General features: G+C 42.9%; 2 protein-coding genes across 4 annotated transcripts in view; one reads left to right on the top strand and one right to left on the bottom strand.

Annotated features, from left to right (window-relative positions):
• LOC310710031 (E3 ubiquitin-protein ligase RNF170-like) overlaps nt 1-2457 on the top strand; it is a 28843-nt gene extending 26386 nt beyond the window's left edge. For all 3 annotated transcript variants that reach the window (XM_083510383.1, XM_083510382.1, XM_083510381.1), the window contains 2 exons: nt 193-303; nt 827-2457. In XM_083510383.1, coding sequence (XP_083366509.1) covers nt 193-303; nt 827-1132 — 417 coding nt within the window. In that variant the 3' untranslated portion in view covers nt 1133-2457. The remainder of the gene's footprint in view (nt 1-192; nt 304-826) is intronic.
• Nucleotides 2458-3577: 1120 nt separating this feature from the next.
• FGGY (FGGY carbohydrate kinase domain containing) overlaps nt 3578-14975 on the bottom strand; it is a 139834-nt gene continuing 128436 nt past the window's right edge. The window contains exons 15-16 of the mRNA XM_083510343.1: nt 6803-6864; nt 3578-3812 (exon numbers count right to left, since the gene is read on the bottom strand). Coding sequence (XP_083366469.1) covers nt 3731-3812; nt 6803-6864 — 144 coding nt within the window. The 3' untranslated portion in view covers nt 3578-3730. The remainder of the gene's footprint in view (nt 3813-6802; nt 6865-14975) is intronic.

Here is a 14975-nt window from a genome sequence, read left to right as displayed (position 1 = left end):
AATGCGCAAAGGTAGCAGAATAAGGAAGGCTGCCTGCCGGGGAGGAAATTTACCCACTGGAGGACAAAGTCTATGAGTCAGGGGTCAAAGACATAATAACAAAAGGCTTATTAAAAGCATAAAACAGCACTGATTTGTCTTTTAGTTCTAATCTAAAGAGACGCTTCATGCTTTTTTCTTTTTTACCTGAAGGTCATTCTTTTGTACAACATGCCTTGTGAAAATCAGCCCGACAAGCCGAGCAAACAAACTGTGTATGACATCAGAGATTACAACAAACGTTTCTCAGGACAGCCTAGGCCTGTAAGTAGCAACTTTTAGACATTCCTGGCTTAAAACGCAGCTAAGGTCGTTGTCTTTCTAAATTCAGATCGAAGCTGATTTGGGAAAATACACGCTAGAACAAAGTATTTCACAAGAGACAACAAGGTAGATACAGAATAGCTATGGATTATACCAAACACTGAGCATACACTGAGCTTCCCAAACCAGCAATAGGAGTGGATTGAACACAGAATAAATGGGAGTGTGTAGACAGCCTGGGTTTCCTGTTTGAGTGTGCACTCCACATAAAACGAACCAACTTCTTAAAAGTGGCACCCAGTATTCTCATTAGCCAAATTTGCACAATGCAAAACATGTATTTTTAACGGGGCAATAAGGAAAGAATCACTACTGGATGGTGATTAGGAAAAAAGGAGGAAGAAGGATTGTTGTTGGCAGATTTTTAGTCATCCCTGCAATTCTCGTCTTCTTACTTAACAAATCCAAAACAGCAGCATGAAAAATAAAGAGTTTCATAACCTTACCCAAATTTTATGTCCAGTTCACAGATTATCTTTATGACATGCCGCTTCTCATCAACCTGGCCGTACGAGGGATCTTCACACTGGGCGGTTTGGTGTGGATCTTCTTCCTCAGAGTTGTCATCTGTTGTTTTGGAACCTTCATGTGCTTGACTTCTTCGTTGGATCTGATGCCAGAACCTCTTTGTGGAATTCTGGGTGTGTTTGATGACCTAGTTGTTGTTTTCCTACTTTTAATCTGTATGATAAACATTTGCTCTCAGATGGAATCAGAAGGGGTGAACATGACGAGCTCCACAACGCAAAACATTTTGTTGGAATCATAACAGGCTGAAGCGCTGGCTATTCATAATGGGGAAACCAACCAGACAATGGTGGATTTTCCTAGTCTCTGGAAGCGACACAGAATGGCCTTAGCTTTGAAGAATGCTAAGGGTTGGTGTGCAGCGCTGGAGTTTATGGAAGAGTGGAGGCTGTAACGTTAATCATGGATTAACACCCAACTATGTCCACAAGCCTCAAGGAGTGCACTGCTGCCATTCTAAAATGACAATTTCGCATTTGTGGTACTTAAGACTGACTCCTAGAAGGCACAGTGGCGAAGATCTTATCCAACTGTTCCACAGCTCAACAACTCAGATATGGCTAGAAAACATGAAGTACATATAAACATGAAAATACTGTACCGCAACTCTGATTAATGTGGAGCCCTCAAAACGACAAATGATTTTTTGCACATCATTAAAAGACTATAGAGAGACGAAGACGAACAGGCAGACTTGTGTGTGTTTGGCGCACACAGGGGGAAAACGTTGTCTACTAGAAGGTCCAGTACAGACCTCCAGATTCAGCAGCTTACTGATCTAAGGTAATCCTTTGCCATGTGCAGTATTACAGATACATGTATAGGGATTACGGTTTGGATATGCTTGCCAATAGTTGCAACAGTACTCATATTGCCACCCATTAATAAATACTCCCAAAAACTGGCACAAGGGTATTAGACTGGATCAGAAAAGGCACCTTGGAGCAGCGTTACCTGGAAATAAGCATGCTCTTTGAAAGTCACTTCCTTATGCTGAGGCTCCCAGTTGTGCTTTGGTTTCAAGGTGGCTTTGTGTACTGTAAGCAGGTTTCATATACCGTACATCCTTAGGACAAAACCAAATGAAAATCCATGCTATCTGATATAAGCACTGACGTCTTGAGCAGGATGGGGCTATATAAATACAAAGGAAATAAAAATGACCAGGAAGTTTACCTCCTCTTGGAGATCTCTATGGAAACCTTAGAATCCCCTCCCAGTGAAGACAAGGCAGGTGACTACAAAGGAGAGGGACTTTTTTGGTACTGACACTTCAGCTATGGAATTGCCTCCTCAAAGAGCCTTACCTGGCCCCTTCCCTCCTCCAGTGCAGTTAGTACAGTTAAACCTGAGTTAATAAAGAAGTTGTACATCCAGGCTTTAAAACTAGGTTTACGCAAGGACGTTTTGTTTTTTGTTTTGCTGTCTTTTATTGTCTATGTTTGCTTTTTAAATTATGGTTATATATTGTGTTTTGAATGTATTGTTGCAAGCCACCTGGGGAATATTTATTGGTGGGCGGCTATAGAAATCTAATAAATAAATAACCAATGAATAAACTATGAATCCAGTTTATATGTAGCTTGTTACGTGTTTGCATGGTGGAAAGGAATTCGGGTTTTTATGTGTTAGCTGTGCATAAGAATGCATGCATATAAAGATTTATTGTTTACAGTGTTCTGAAACTTGTCGTGCATTTCTTCTTCTAGCACGTGCACACATCCTAATATTTATTTGTTTATGAAGTCCCTGGTGGTATGATTGCTACAATCCATGGGTTAGCAAGTGCAGGGCAAGCAAGAACAAATGCAATATGAGTTTACAGATACAAGGTTTGCAGCAGGAGTACAGAGTCTCATAGACTGGTTGTTCTGGGCAGGATCTTTCCGGTCACCTACTGTAACAATTGCTTCCTGCTTCTTGTTGCTTGAGAGACTTCGTATCCTGGGGGAGGCAGCAGGTGAAGGACTGTGATCCAACTGTGCCTCATTCTACCACAAGATGGTGCTATAGAGCACGAATGTTGAAATGCTGCCTGGGACAACAGTGTTTAAAGGAGATCTAGTTAATTGAACCAGACATTTGTGCTATTTCTGGCTACCCATAAGATTAACCGGCTACTTTGCAACCTCATTATCTGAAATCCTTACCCTTCCTTTATGTTGCTAGGGAATGGCAACCTGGGGGAGAACCGCGGCGGGGTGTGTGTGCAAGGAAAAGCCCAGAGGTGAAAGTTAGAGATAGAGTTAGGAGAATGAGCCCAGGAAAACGGAGGAGGGCAATTTATTTAGGGTATATACCGTGACTTTTGATGTGAACTAGACCCACCGGGTGTAAATGGACATGTGTTTAACTTAGTGATCAGCTAAAATAAATGCATGAGATATTTAAGGAGAGGAATTTTATGGAAGTTCTAGATTAATTTTGCTATAAATGTTGATGGTGGCGGGTTATAGCAGAAAGCTGATCCCAGTCTAAGATGGTAGGAAGGAAAAATACAGGGTGAGTCCTTTAAAAGAGGCCCCGTGGATACAGAGTGCACATGTTCCATGGGGCCTCTTGTATATTGTAAGACTTCATTTGGCTTATCCCATAGCAATTTGTCATTTGCTTTCACTGGAGGCAAAAGCTCCTTCTTTGATTTGGTATTTGGCAGTAGCTTAGAGAACCTGCTCAACAGGCAATAAAGTATTCAACGTATTTTTATAAAATTAGAAATGTAAGTACATTATGGAGCATCATTGATTCAGATAAAGGAATAAAGAAATAGAATGAGTGGGTGTGTGGGGGGGGACACCACCACTCTTCCAACGTCATGAGTAATTCTCCTTCATGGTGTCTACAAACTCTGCATGATGGTTTTATATTCCCGCTGATGTTCCACGAGTTTCAGAAACACCTGGTACTTCTTGTCATAAAATCTGTGGGGAAAGCACAAATTGAAGCAATGAAAACTCTAGGAAAGTACTGTACTTGTCATTAAAAAAAAAGAAAATAAGAATCTACGATGACCCCTTTTGTGCAGGTCACACTCACCGAAGTGAAGAGGACTTGTGCAAGGGCACACAATTGTCTTTGTGCTGCTCCTGTGTCCTTTGAGAGAGCTTACCCAGAAAATGCCTGACTATGGCCATAAACCTTACCCCCAGTTTGACACTAAAGATGCAGGTTGATTTGTTTAAAAGAAGAAATGCCCTCTCTCACTCTTGCAGGCTCCCCATTCGCAGGCTGTAAAAGTGAGGTAGAGGGATTCTGGTAATTTCTGGGGAAGGGGGGGGGGATGGGAAGCAAAAGAAATGTGTGTGAAATTGTCTTCATCAGCAGTGGCATTCCTCCTAATCTGTATATATATTGCACGTGTCTGGGCTGTCATCTTAATAAAGACCAAGGTTTCAAAGGCATACAGTGGTGCCCCGCAAGACGAATGCCTCGCAAGACGGAAAACTCGCTAGGCGAAAGAGTTTTCCGTTTTGGAGGTGCTTCGCTAGACGAATCTCCTATGGGCTTGCTTTGCAAGACGACAATGTCTTGCGAGTTCCTGCGGGGTTTTTTCCTCCCCCCCCCTTTTCTAAGCCGCTAAGCCGCTTATCAGCTGATCCGATCAGCCGATAAGCCGCTAAAAGCCACTAAAAGCCGCTAATAGCGCTAATCCGCTAATCTGTCAATGGGCTTGCTTCGCAAGACGAAAAAACCGCTACACGAAGAGAATCACAGAATGGATTCTTTTCGTCTTGCGAGGCACCACTGTAGTTCAAAATATTCTAAACTAGGAAGCTGCCCTTCCTGCCCTTGTATTTCCCCCCTGGCAAGTGACAATGTATCAGACTGCTAAAGCAATGGCTGTGCTGAATACACAATAGTAATACAAGCCCACTCCCCCAGCTTGTGGGAATCGGGGGGGGGGGTGTTAAATTGTGAACACTTCCAGCACATCTTTAACTAATAATTATTATTATCATTATTAAATACTGGATCCATCTTGCCCTGTCTCCATTTTAAAGTTTACGTTTTCTTATACTAAAAACTTACAACCAGATTAAAGTCTTCACTGCAAATGCAAAATAAAAAATGGAAGAATCAATTAGGACATCTGTAGACCTTCCACTAAGCCTGTAGATGGTGCCGTAGCACTTCTTGAATAAGTTCTCTCTCTCCCCCCCCCCAATTGCTTTATATTATGAAGCAACATGTGCTGTAATTCATATCTGATTGGGGCACACAATATGGCATAGCACAGTAATGTAGCAAAGCTGCATTAAGAAAGAATGAAAGCTATTGTACAGCTTAGGAAAAAAAATATATTAAAGGTTTTCTTGTGTTACAAAAGTACGTGCATGAGTAACCCTGAAATAGCCCTGCAGATGAGCATTTTAATAACCCACTCACAACTGTCTTTTATCCCAAACATCCCAGTTGCCATCTTTTGTTTTTCCAGTATTATTTAACCTTGGTTCTTTGCAGTGATAGATTTCAGTTCCTCCTATAGCATCTCCTTCATTCATGGATTTTTCTCCTCCTTTGACCTCTCTAACTCAACTTTTAGTCTTCTTTTGGGCCCATGAATACATCTTTCTGCACTTATTTGCTCTGTGAACTGTTTGCCAGTTTGCTGCCTCCTCATATCCCATTCCTAATTGCATCCCCCCCCCCCGAAAATTCCCCCCTCTCATTTACCTCCTAGCTGGCAACTGAAGCACCACACTAGGGAAACGCCAGCTCCTGAACAGCCACATAGATTTCTGCAGTATCTGCAGTTTCTTTCTTTGCCGCAACATCCCCAAGTACTTGGCGTAGAGTTTTCACCATACATAGAGGTTGCTATACTTTCAGATCTTTTTAACCTACCACATGGTGGCCAACACACATCTGCACACCCTGGCTATGCTCAGGAAGGTTGCTTGCTTAATCGTTACCCTATTTCCTCCTTTACTCCATGTAGTCCCTTCCCCTTCCAGTGGCTCTTCCTCAAGTGACGCAGTAAATATGTATCAGGCTATACAACAAGTGGGGCGACAGCAGGAGGCGCGAGTGACTAAATGTGAAGGGCAGCAGAGGAAAAACACTGGGTAGGGAAGAGGTTAAGCAGCTCCTGCTCACCCCTTCTGCCCTGCAAATTATCACCTTTACAGCAAAGAAGCATACCTAGGGTCTTCAAGCACTGTGTTGGTTGCCTTATGTTTGGCTCTGGCTTAAATACAGGTATCCCCCCCCCCCTGCACTTACGTGAGGGTTACGTTCTGGGCCCTCATGTGCATAAGTGAAAATCAAATAAGTGGGGAGCACCCCCTGCAAAACCTCTCTCTTCAACTAGAATAGAAGCTTGGGCCAGCTAGAGGCTTGAGGACGTGCTGAAAATGGATGCTGCTGCTGTGCTACCACGCACGTCAGCGGCTAGGCGGGGAAGCTGAGCAGCCTAAACAAAGCCTTCTGTGCCTCTAGTCTCTTCAGGGCTTCCTCCACCCACACTGAAGTTCTCTTTGGGCTCCAGGGAGGGTCTCCTTGCGAGCCACGGGAACTCTCCAGCTCTATCCCGCCATCTCCAGGTTTGAATTAAATTACTTATTTGTTTCCCAGTACCGCACGAATACACAGTCGTGTGTGACGCCTAAGTGGGGGGGGGAGGATATATCTTGTATATATCTTGGTTTCACCTCAACAGAACTTTCTGTACTTTGAAGCATTCAGATGGCAGAGTTATTTGCACATCTAACTGATGTAGTTGCTTAAGTTTGTATGACCACCATGTTTTGATAAGTCCTGTGTCTTTCCCATTGGAGAGGCGAAGAAAGAAGGAAAATATGTTAAGTTGTGTCCACCGCCATACAAAAAGTCAAGAGTAGACAGCCTTAACAGTAGACAGTGTAGCTCTTTTACGCTGATAAGCTGAAGAAGAGAAAAACAAATCCATTACCTTTTATCCTTGTGGTTTGGCAGCACAACTCTCCCAACTCTCCCCATTTTCTCCATTGCATCCTGTTGAAAGAGCGACAGTAGCTGCAGTGGCCTGTTTCAATTTAACATTCTTAGTAAAGGAACAAGATGTTTCAGGAATCAAAGGGAACACCACTGAATAGCGTTGCTCTGGGTTAACACACCAGAGCGCTTGAAATACGGCCTATCCCATTATCAGACAGCAATGGGATTGCAGCAATGCAGACTGCTCAATAAGTCAGACACCCTTGCAGGGAGCTCTGGAGAAGAGCGAAACAATCTGATCACTATCGCCCAAAAAGTACATACAAGTAGTGGTTTGCTGATGTTTTGGTGAAGACATGCTGGACAAATCCACCACTGTGTTCACAATAAAGAGGATGAACTGGAAAATATATCAAACTAGCCAGCCATGGCTGAGGCTCAATGAAAGCAATGGGATTTGACTTGAATTCAGGTCCCATTAACTTGCATCTGCCACATGTAGGATAAATGTGTGGCTTGCTGTGTCTCCCTGGCAGTACTCCCCCCACCCCAACTTATCTACATAAGGTACTTATCTACATAAACTGCACATACATAGCAACATGTCTGCAAAAATCCTGAGGAATGTGCGAGTGTTGCAGGCAGGGTGCAGGAACATCTGGGACGGGACCATGAGGCACAGTCCCTCCCTCCCCTCCATGCATGTGGAATGAATCAACAAATGGATGAAAGAAGCCTTAGTTAGGAATATAAGGTGAGCTTTCCTGGACCAGACCAAAGCCCATCTAGGCTATATTCCTACAGTGGCCAGCCAGTAGCCTATGGGAAGCCTCCAAGCCCAACCTGCTTCCCAGAAGCTGCCTCCAAAACTGGGCATAGTGCCTAGATAGCATGGCTAGTGGTCACTGCTAACTCCATCCTCCACAAATTTATCTAACCCTCTTTCAAGGCCATCAAAGGAGGTGGCCATTACTACATTTGGGGATAGTGAATTCCATAATTTAACTATGCGCTGTGCAAAAAGTGCTTCCTTTTCATACTGACACTTCCAATGCTCAGCCACATTGGATGGTCCCGGGTTCTAGTATTACAAGAGAGGGAGAAACAACTCCTATCTGCTTTCACCACCCCATGCACACATTTTGTATACCCCTGGTCATGTTCCACCTGGCCCTTTTCTCTAAACTAAAATTTCGTAACATCTCCTCGTGGGGGAGTTTGCTCTAGCTCCATGACCACCGGCAGGATTCTCTAAATCATTTCCAGCTGCGTAATATCCCTTCGAGGTGCGCCAACCAGAACTGTATGCAGTATTCCAAGTCTGCATGCACTATAATTTGTATAACGGCCTTATGACATTGACATTCCTCCCACCCCCCACCCCAATTTTCAAACCCTTTCTAATGATCCCTAACAAGTAATTTTGTTTTTTTTTTGTTTTTTTACAGTTGCCATGTGCTGGGTCAACATTTTCATTGAGCTATGCATCATTATCTCTTTTCTGGCCAGCCCCTGCCAGTTCAGACCCCATAAGCATATATAGGAACTTAGTCCTACCCAGACACCCACCCAAACATCACTTTGCACTTGCTTACACTGAGGGCTTATCTACACTTTATTTTGTCCCACTGCTTCCACCCCAGGGAAAACTGCTCTTTAGCGCTCAATAGGAACAAACAGCAATTTCGGTTCTCTCCGGATTGCTGTTTGTTCCAGTTCAGAGCAGGTTTTCCCCAGGAAAGGAGCAGGGCAAGGGGACAAGCCCTTTGTTGCAGTTACAGTTTAACTTTAGCTGTGTTCTCCGCCATTCTGACTTCCACGGCTAGAACATAGTTCTGTTCTGTGCACTGGCTAATCCGGCAGAATGTACTCAGATAAGATTGGTTTGACTGTACAGCCATACTCCCAAATGTACAGTCAGACACACTCAAATAAGATTCAGGAACAAATGAACGACATGCTAGAAAAATCTGCGACAAAGGTCTTCAAAGATTTGCAGCCGTGGTGCATTCTGTGCACTAAAGAAACTGGCTACAATTCAAGGCAAATTCTGCTTAAGACATTGATTTAAGCATGTTCAACACTCCAGTGGATTGTGCCCATCATTATATCTAAAATATAAGTGGGACCAAGAAGAAGAAGAAGAAGAGTTTGGATTTGATATCCCACTTTTCACTCCCTTTAAGGAGTCTCAAAGCGGCTAACATTCTCCTTTCCCTTCCTCCCCCACAACAAACACTCTGTGGAGGGGCCACTAGGGGCGCATCGGAAGATGGCTGACAATAACATCTCTCCGACCCACACGAGGTAATTAGGAGGCTGTGATGGGAGTAAATAGCCTCCCTACCCCCCCAAGGTTGTGGGGGGGGCTGCCCTTGCCTGCTGTGCCCTATACCACCACCGAATTTGTGGGAATGGAGGCACTAGGCACAATACCCTCCTGTGGGATTTCGGCGCTCCTGGACGCCGTCTCTGATCCGCGCCGCTAGCTGCAAGAACTTCAAAAGAAACAATTAGGATGAAGCGAATGCACATTATTTCAAGGAAGGAGGGGGAGCAAAGACTGCTAACAGAAGAGATCTCTGATAAAACAAGACGAGTTGGAGGAACAAGAATAAATCATGAGAAGATACGCCAAGACTCGGTATGGCAAAGGGACTGATGAGGGAGGGGGAAAAAACTTTCCTTTCTTTCCTCTATGTGATTAAACAAGAATCCCCCCCCCCACAAGTCAGAAATGTCGTTTTAATGACTTAAGCTGTGGATTTAAGACTGTGGAGATAAATTTTCTAACCAAAGCATGTTTTAAGAAGATTGTGGAATGTATAAGAGCTTTGGAATGACGCAGTTAAAAATACCGTCGCCATGTTGGCAAGCTCTGTCAGAGGACTTAAGTCTGGGAGGAGGAATGGAGCTGTTTTTATATTATGGGTGAGACCCCTCAGAGGGACTTAAGAGCGACAGATCTGCGAGATAAATGATGGAAAGAGCAATGTTATTTATGAAAGCAATGATATATGGAAACCATCTCGATATGAGGATTGGACGAATGGAAAAATTCACACAGGATTACAATAGGTGTTTATTAGCTTAAGGAGACTATCAGAAGAGATCATAAAGAAAAAAAGAAAAATATATATGAACAAGATGAGATGTGGAAACAACAAGATAAGACTGGATAGATTTATGAACTTTATTTGGACTGATTTGGATATTAACGCAGCAGCAAGAAGATGATCGGAATCCCCCTTCGGAACTTGAAATATGGGTCCCCTCAACAAAAATTTAAAATTCGGCTTTGTAATTCGGAATTTATGTGATGTGATTTGATTTAATTGGTTGGTTAATAAAAATTATTTAAAACAACAACAACAACAAACACTCTGTGAGGTGAGTGGGGCTGAGAGACTTCAAAGAAGTATGACTGGCCCAAGGTCACCCAGCAGCTGCATGTGGAGGAGCGGAGACGCGAACCCGGTTCCCCAGATTACAAAACTACCACTCTTAACCACTACACCACACTGACCAACAACAGCAAAACATTGCACAGCAGAGTATTCCTGCTCACTGCCAGCCATGCTCTCTCCCATTATTCTCCATTCCATTCTCCCCCTTAACAGGCAGCCAGCAGCCCATCACTACTGAGCAGGCTGAGTCGGCACTGCACTCCCCCCCAATGATTCCCCCCCCCTTTGGTATTTCAGCAAACCTCAGTTCCATCAAACCTGCTGATACAAACTTTGGTGCTCTTTTGACTACACAAGAACAGAAGTCACACTTGAACGTTACAAGCAGACGTAATACTGGCTGCAATGATTATAAAACCTTTAGCATAATATGCTGAAGCTTATTACCGGAAAGGCATTGTTGATGAAAGATGGGTAACTAAATAATTGGCAGCAGAGGGAAGTGCAGAATTCTGGATTTGCAAGGGATGGCTATTCAAAATTTGCCCAGCAAAGCAGACAGCCCCTCATCTTCCAAATGGGTGGGTCAGAGGAAGCCACAAGATGCAAGCACATACCTGCTATTAATTAATCAGGTGCCCAAGTTTTTAGTGTCCTATGGCAACGGGAAGTACTGAAAAACGTTTGAAATCCGTTTTTCCTTTTTGGGTTTGGCAGAGCGCAGAACCCTTGAATTCCAAATATTGGCTTTTTTAAAGTATGCCCTTACTGACGCAACCTTTAGCAACTCCGGATTCAAAGTCTACCAACTTTTAGCAATTGTAAGTCTAGAGTCAAAGGCCTGAGATCTAGTTGACATATAATGGAAGGCAGGTGGCAGTCTTACTGCAGAATAGGATGGTTGTGCTGTTTTGGAGAACCCTCTGATGTGCAAAAAGGGGACTTGCAAAAGAAACGAACTAGTCTCAAGGAAAAGTCTGAAGACTGGCTGCCTGGTTTCAACTTGACATGCATTTTTTCTGCATTTTGCCTTGCTCAACGGCAGCTTCCTTTCCAGTGCCCTCCCCGCAGGCTGAATATCACTATTTGCACTGCAGCATACAATGGGCACATGAGAGTTGGTTTTTCTCCCTCAGTTATCGGTAATGTCTCAGGAACTATCCAACAGTTTCACAAAAACCATATTCCAGGCAGCACTATAATTTCCAACAGCTCTATGCTAGCTGGGAGAAAGAATTGCATTTCCCCAGCAATAATATTATATTATATTGTGCTCCGAGTGCTGGGAATATGGAATCCTTTCCCAACAAAAGCACTTCCTTGAGAGAAGATCTCTGATGCCCACAAAGCAAAGGGATGGTAAATGTGCACTTGCTGAGCTGCAAGATGATTATGTGGGAGGCTTTAAGTATCCTGGAAAGGAAGGAATCTAGTCTGAAAAGAGAAGGACAGCTGGCAACTCCCTCGAGCAATCTAGTCTTTCCTCTCTGGGTCACAGGTATTGTACAGAGAACATTCTCTGCTTGGCTGAGGCACTCATTATTCTTTTGGAGATGATCCAGCCTTTCAGATAAATATATACTTGCACACGTTTTATTTAAAAGCAGTTATTCACTTAGCCTCAAAGCTTTCTCCCCTCCAGACTTCTGGGAAGAAGAAAACACCCACCCACACAAGCCATAAAAAGATGAAATGGCTTCTTTCAGAGGAGGGGGAGAGACAATGCCATACTTAGTGCCTTGTCATGAAGCACCATTTTAGATCTATTTTTGTTATTTATTCAATCCCTGTCTCTGCATTAATGTTGGCCGATATAACCTCTACGCTCTCCAGCAGGCATGCGGCTCAAGGGACGCCCTCCATGGTCCACTTCTAATTTTAAAAGAGAATATGAGAGGTGAAAAGGACTTTCCTCACTGCCATTATTTCATTAATCCCCCAATTAGTCTTTATAACTACATGGAAAGGGAAAGGGTATTGGGAATGACTTGCGAAGGCTATGCCTTCAAAGGTGGCATATAAATAAACATATATATATATATATATTCCCAAAGAACAACAATAGTATGAAATTCTAGAGTTTTGGAAAGCTTCCATGTCAAGTGCAATAGTGTGTCAAGGTCACATGGGAGTCAGCCAATAGCAGAGCCAAGACTGCAGTCTCTTCAGTTCTTCCTCAATTCAAAATATGCCCCGTGTTTAAAAAGTCACTGTCAATCAGGGTCATGGGAAATGCCAAAAGTGATCAGATCAGCAGTCTATTGAATCTGGGTCCTTATCTCCAAGTATAGCATAATGGCAAATATGTTCTTCAGGGATAAGGGCTTTATGTTCAAATCAGTATTTCCAGCTACCAAACTGATAGTACTCTCGTATACATGTGTAAGAAGTATGCCCTACTGAGTTCAATAGATGTGTACAGTGGTACCTCGGGTTACATACGCTTCAGGTTACAGACTCCGCTAACCCAGAAATAGTGCTTCAGGTTAAGAACTTTGCTTCAGGATGAGAACAGAAATCGTGCTCCGGCGACGCGGCAGCAGCAGGAGGCCCCATTAGCTAAAGTGGTGCTTCAGGTTAAGAACAGTTCAGGTTAAGAACGGACCTCTGGAACGAATTAAGTACTTAACCCGAGGTACCACTGTATAGAATTGCAGCCTTAATTTAAAGAACGTAGCAACTTATTTTTAGACAGCACAGTAAGAAGTGGGCTCCCACAAAATATGGAAGTCATTCTCGTGTGTAGTTTGTCACATGGGATGTATACAGACAGGCCCATTTAGCCTTGTCTCTTGTCTGAAGCCGGATTGAATAAAATCAAGAAAGTACAATGAATTCTTTTTTTAAAAAATTATTTCTTTTGCTAAAGTTACTTTTTTATCATTTCATTTTTCATTTCCTGTAAATGCTGTGCTAAAAATAAAGACACAAATGTCCATGTTTGATCATAATTTGATCATAATTTTTAAAGGCTAGGCAAAATGCAATTGAAGGGTTTTCTTTGCTGACAAAAATAGAGCCACTGTGGAGTATAAATAAATGGATGAATTCATAGTTTCTAGCTTTTGTTACAGTGTCAGAACTGAGCATGAGACAGAGACAGGCCAGTAAACAAGCTAGCTAGCGATGAAAGATTATCAGAATTGCAACGGCCACTTAACTTCATACCCAGGGAAAAACTGGGTTTAACAGATGTGAGTTGCAAAAGAATTAGTAGTGCAATCCTATACATGCCTACTTAAAGTAACCCCTTGAGTTCAGTAGGGACTTACTCCCAGAAAAGTGTGCATAGCATTTCAGCATAAGACAACAGAAACACATACTATTTTGCTAACAAGAGTCAGCAGTAGTACTAATGTTCATCAACCATAATACAGTCGTACCCTGAAAGTCAAATGGAATCCTTTCCCGAAGTCTGTTCGACTTCCAAAACGTTTGCAGCCAATCGGGAGCCACGGAAGCCTCACTGGATGTTTGGGTTCCAAAGAATGTTTGCAAACCAGAACACTCACTTCTAGGTTTGCAGTGTTTGAGAGTCAAAACGTCCGAGTACCAAGGCATTCGGGATCCAAGGTACGACTGTAATACAACATGCCTAACAATGGGATTTCTACCTAAACCATATGCCATACATGTATGTGTGTATGTATGTGTGTATATACATGTGTGTAACACACTAACACACACACTTCTCTTGCTCAAATGTTAAATAAGATTCTACACATGTACAATCAGAAGACAAAGTTGAATTCTTCCAGCTGCTTTATGCATTTCTCAATTAAACTCTCACTGATGGCTATGAAACTACATAAACAACAAAGCCAGTTGCTTTTTAGGTGTATATACAAAAGTTCTTTAAAGGTCTCCACATACTCTCAATGGAATTCTTATTGTCTAGAAATTACATGACCAGATTACCCTCATATGTATCTTTTTGTCTAGTGAGTATCTTTTGTTTGGATCATCAATTGCGTTTCTCATTTCTTGCCAGACAGTCGCTGCGTTCCACCCAGATGTAAAATTATCTATTATTCCCCTAGTGGTTTTTTGGGAGGGCTGGTGATGGCTGGACTTCCCAGAAGTTCTCTGTGACTAGGGGCCAACATGATAAGGTACAGGATGATGTACAATCAATGAAAGGGCTAATATTATGAGCCAGAAGAGAATTCTCTGGAAAACAGATGCTTTCCCCACAAAGTGCTTGTTGAGAAAGTTTATACCTGCTGAGCCAATCTGAATTGAGAGCAGGGGGAGTTCATCCCTCTTCACCAATATAAAGTTGTCTGAAACTTTTGGTCTCCCCTGAAATCTTGGCAAATGGATAGGAGTGGAGAGCAGCTAAGGATTTGGCTGAGGGGTGCATGAAGAGTGTGGCCCACCTACCAGTGGCAAGTGGCCCTTGAAGGGTTGGCAATAAGGGAATGAGGGCCAAGAGCCAAAAAGGTTCCTCACACCCACCCTAATAGAGCTACCCCCCCACACACCTCTGCCCAATCCTCATGGAGACTAAGAAGCCAGTGACAAATTTAAAGCTTTGTAGTGCCAAAGAAAAGGCACAGTGCCATAGACATTTATATTCCCGAAGTGAACTTTCAAAATGGCATCTCTCCCTCTTTAATTTTTAAAAATGAAACAGGCAAGCAGGAAATGGTGCACTTCCGGAAGCTGACACCAGTAGCAACCTCACTTCAAGGATATCCATTTGTAGATATCTTTCCAAGATTAATATAGCATTCTGTCTTTCCTTTGTCCGCCCTTTTC

This window comes from Podarcis liolepis, assembly GCF_965112155.1.
Source record: "Podarcis liolepis genome assembly, chromosome: 6".
Lineage (NCBI taxonomy): Eukaryota > Metazoa > Chordata > Lepidosauria > Squamata > Lacertidae > Podarcis > Podarcis liolepis.
This window is presented reverse-complemented; position numbering and strand designations above follow the sequence as displayed.